We start from the raw sequence: 4,441 nt of genomic DNA, 5'->3' as shown, positions 1-4,441 counted from the left end.
TTAGAGACTTGTAATACGTTTTAAAAGTCTATTTATCCATCCTTTTGCTCGCGACATCACCTCTTATAACTTAAAGTGTTAGATTAGTATGTAGCACCCGGCATTTTTGTTTAACGACACGCACGTTGTAGAGTTTGTATATTTATCGGGTTTGACCCGGCATTCCTCGGGGACCTCTTTGTCTTTCTTGTAGCCTATTTGTTTAACCTTTGATCCAAGACATCACAATTTATAAGTTGGAGGACCTAGATGTAAAATGTTTATAACCTAAAACCCTAAGCCCCCCCATATTCTGATTCGGTAGCAGCATAGCAGGGATTCTCCTCTATTTCCGTGCAGTTCCAGCAGCTCTCCGGCCCTCCCGAGTCTAATTAAAGGTCGGTTCTATCATAATATAACTCTTTTCCACCATTAAAACCTTTGTTGAACATGTTAGGGTTGAGTTTTGATTATAACAAATTCTGACAGATTCGTACTCGTTTATTGTAGGGCCTGTAACTCGATGAAAATATACTGTTTTTGATCGATTCTTAATTCCATGATGTTCTAATTTGAGTCTAGTTTCCAGAAAGGTATAATACGTAATTTTTGGACGAGATTTGAATACTTTTTATGATTTTATAAAATCGAGTGTCAAACCTGATGCGGGACGACGGATTCTGGTCCGTCTTCCCGACATCATAACCTTTTTTCGACAAGTTTAAATTGGTTGGTTCCACTTCTGGAAGTTAATATTTTGAGTTAGGAACCAAAACCAATTGGAATCGTTTAATTTGGCTGAGTAATCAATTTTATAAAAATAAAACCATTTTGTTGCGCAGCTGAAATAGCTGCACATACCTTTCTGTGTTGGAAGAATTTTTATGATTTTTGTGTCCACTAAAAAAATATAATAAGAATATTTTTATAAATTTAAGATATTTATGCAACACTGGTAAAAATTTAATAATTTAATTCCATGGTTTTCCTATGTAATAAAATACATCTTTGCATGCTAAAATCTGCATGTTATATAGAGTTGTCCAACCTCGTGGAGAACCTCTTAGGCAGTTCCTTACAAGGTTTGGAAGAGAGGCCTTGGAAATTTTGAATTTGGTTGTCCCGACAGCTGTTGAGGCATTCAAAATGAGGTTACAAAAGGACTCTCCATTTTATCGAGATCTTGTGATGACCCCTTGCAGGAATTTATATGAAGTCCGAAACAGAGCTTTAAGATTCATCAGGTTGGAGGAGGATCAAAGAATACAAGATCAACTGAGCACTCCGGTGAAAAATGAATCTCAAGACAAGAAACAAGGATCCTACTTCAGGAACAGCAACTCTAAGCCATACAATAAACCAAGTAGCCAAAAGATCAACGCTGTAGAAGAGGAGGAAGACGACGAAGATTGTCTAAGAATATCTGATTATTGCTTCCCCGTAGATATGGGAGGAGTGATGCTTGCTGTTAGGAAATTGGGCGACAAAGCAAGATGGCCAAGGAAAAATGAGAAGGCGCCACCCCCCAAAGACAAATCGAAATGGTGTGCCTTTCACGAAGACTTCGGCCATGTGACGGAAGATTGCATAGCCTTGAGAAAGGAAATAATCTATCTCCTAAGCAAGGGTTATCTAAAGGAGTTGTTCGGAAGAAAAAAGCCCAAGAACCAGGATCCTGATCCAATTCCGAAAAAGGCTGCTCCACCTCCCCTAGATGCTCAAGTTATCAACATGATCTTTGGAGGATCCGACATTTGTGGAACGTCATACTCAGCTGCAAAGAAGTACGCCAAAGAATGCAAACTGGAGAATGGTGAAAGGCCGATCAGGACTTCTACAACAACCGAGCAAAGAGTTATCTCCTTCGATAAGGATGATCGATTCAACGTTCAGGATCCTCACCACGACGGTTTAGTCATTACTTTATTTATTTCTAACCATTATGTACGCAGGATACTCATTGATGGAGGAAATTCAGTTAACATCATCCAACTAGAAGTACTTAGAAGGATGAATATCCCAGAGTCGGAAATTGTCCCACGATCTTTGGTTCTTGTAGGATTCAGTGGAGAAACGAAGAACACATTGGGGGACATCAAATTACCCATATATATAGAGGGAGTAAATTCTGTTCAAAAATTTTGTGTTATAGATTCCTTGTCTTGTTGCAATGTTATTCTTGGCAGGCCATGGATACACGAAATGAAGGCGGTTCCCTCTACCTACCACCAGTGTGTCAAAATCCCTACGCCGTGGGGGATAGCAAAGATCGAGAGCGACCAGCAAGACACTAAAGACTGCTACAATTTTTCAATGAAGCCTACAAAAAAGATGAGAGAAGCATAGCAATTATAGAAAGCGAGAAGAAATGTCATGGAGACTAGGGAACAAGACTCTAAGGAAGTGGTCTTGCATCCAGAGGACCCTGACGGTAAAGTCCTGATAGGTGTTGAAATACAAGAATCCATTGAAAAGGATCTATTATCCTTCTTACATCGAAGAAAGTCGACCTTCGCGTGGAAGCACGAAGATATGACAGGTATTTCTAAAGATGTAATAACCCATAAACTTGGAATTGATCATTCGTTCAGGCCTATTCACGAAAAGTGAAGGAAATTTGCTCATGAAAGAAACGCGATCATCCAAGAAGAGGTACAGAAACTACTAAAGGCAGGTATGATTAGAGAAGTAAAATATCCAAAATGGTTAGTCAATGTGGTTGTAGTTCAAAAGAAAAATGGAAAGTGGAGGGTATGTGTCGATTTTACTGACTTAAATAAGGCATGTCCCAAGGATCCTTTCCCTCTTCCCCACATTGACTCCATGGTGGATGCTACCGCAGGGCATGAAATGTTGACCTTTATGGATGCTTCCTCAGGATTTCAACAAATCAAAATGGAACCATCTGACCAAGAGGATACATCGTTTATAACCCCTACGGGCATATATTGTTATGTTGCTATGCCGTTTGGTCTTAGAAATGCAGGTGCTACATATCAGAGACTAGTCAACATGATGTTCATGGAACAGTTGGGAGACACCATGGAAGTCTACATCGATGACATGGTGGTAAAGTCAAAGAAAGCGGAGAACCACCTTAAGGATTTGGAAGTAGCTTTTGACACACTTGACAAATACAATATGAAGCTAAATCCTGCTAAATGTGTATTTGGTGTCAAAGCCGGAAAGTTCCTAGGGTATTTGGTAACCAAAAGGGGGATAAAAGCAAGTCCAGAGCAAATCCAAGCCATCTTGAACCTCAAATCTCCAACAAATGTCAAAGAGGTACAAAGACTAACAGGAAGAGTGGCAGCACTCAACAGGTTCATATCAAAATTTTCAGAAAGATGTAAAGATTTTTATGACATCCTGAGGAAAAACAAGAAATTCGAGTGGACGGAGAAACATGAAGCCGCTCTCATCGCTCTGAAGGATTACTTATCCTCAGCCCCATCTTTGATGAAGCCTGTGAATGAAGTACCATTGATCCTTTATTTAGTCGTTTCCCTAACCGCCTTGAGTGCAGTCTTGGTAAAGGATCACGAAGGTAACCAACATCCTGTTTATTTTGTAAGTAAAAGTCTCCTCGATACCGAGTCCAGGTACTCTCATTTGGAAAAACTTATTCTTGCTCTAATCATGGCCTCAACTAAGTTAAGACATTATTTTGAAACTCATACTATTGTTGTAAAAACCAATTATCCCATAAAAAATGTCCTTAGAAAACCGGAAATGTCGGGTAGAATGGCCAAATGGATTTTAAACTAAGTGCATATTATATTCAATGTGAGCCTAGAAATGCAATTAAGTCACAGGCACTAACGGACTTTGTGGCTGATTTTAGTAGCGATTTAGAAGAACAAGCCAATCTTGAAGTTCAACAGCTCGAAGAAACCAAGGATCCTTGGACACTCTTCGCTGACGGAGCCTCAAATATAAAAGGAACAGGATTGGGAATACTACTGAAATCGCCACAGGGGGGCATAATACCCCATTCCATAGCTTGTGAATTCCCGGCCACTAACAATGAAGCAGAATACGAGGCACTTATTGCAGGTTTACAACTAGCCAAATGTATGAGAATCAGGTATCTACAGATTTTTGTAGATTCCTTATTAATTTCTAATCACTTTAATGGCTCATATGCGGTCAAAGGTGAGAAATTAATTAAATATTTAGATATAGTAAAGGATCTCGCAGGATCTTTCGATTATTTTACAATTACGCAGGTTCTGAGAGAAGAAAATGCTGGGGCTGATGCCTTAGCAAACCTGGCTTCAGTCTTGAAGCTCCCAGAGAACATAAAAATCCCTATCATCCACGTCCTATCCCCTGCAATTGAGGAATGCCAAGCAATGGAAATAGATGGGAGTCAACATACGGATCCTAAGGATCATTCTCTTGATCACTCATCCCGGATCCTTCTGATAATGAAGTATATTTAAGATGGAGAAATCCCAAA

The 4,441-nt window shown here is 39.5% G+C and overlaps 1 protein-coding gene across 1 annotated transcript; it reads left to right on the top strand.

Moving 5' to 3' along the window:
* The first annotated feature begins 1,425 nt into the window (after positions 1–1,425).
* On the top strand, positions 1,426–1,975 carry LOC143594355 (uncharacterized). The gene is made up of 2 exons (XM_077073681.1): positions 1,426–1,888; positions 1,932–1,975. Exons 1-2 carry the CDS (start codon positions 1,426–1,428, stop codon positions 1,973–1,975), a joined length of 507 nt encoding a protein of 168 aa, XP_076929796.1.
* Positions 1,976–4,441: the final 2,466 nt, after the last annotated feature.

This window comes from Bidens hawaiensis, unplaced genomic scaffold (assembly GCF_021521415.1).
Source record: "Bidens hawaiensis isolate Kalapana, Puna unplaced genomic scaffold, B.hawaiensis_p1.1 tig00043535_1, whole genome shotgun sequence".
NCBI lineage: Eukaryota > Viridiplantae > Streptophyta > Magnoliopsida > Asterales > Asteraceae > Bidens > Bidens hawaiensis.
This window is presented reverse-complemented; position numbering and strand designations above follow the sequence as displayed.

Bases quoted from the DNA above. Each gene is read 5' to 3' on its own strand.
- LOC143594355 (XM_077073681.1), top strand. From the start codon at position 1,426: ATGGGAGGAGTGATGCTTGCTGTTAGGAAATTGGGCGACAAAGCAAGA. The intron at 1,889-1,931 runs GTTTAGTCATTA...TTATGTACGCAG, and splicing joins TCAGGATCCTCACCACGACG to GATACTCATTGATGGAGGAA.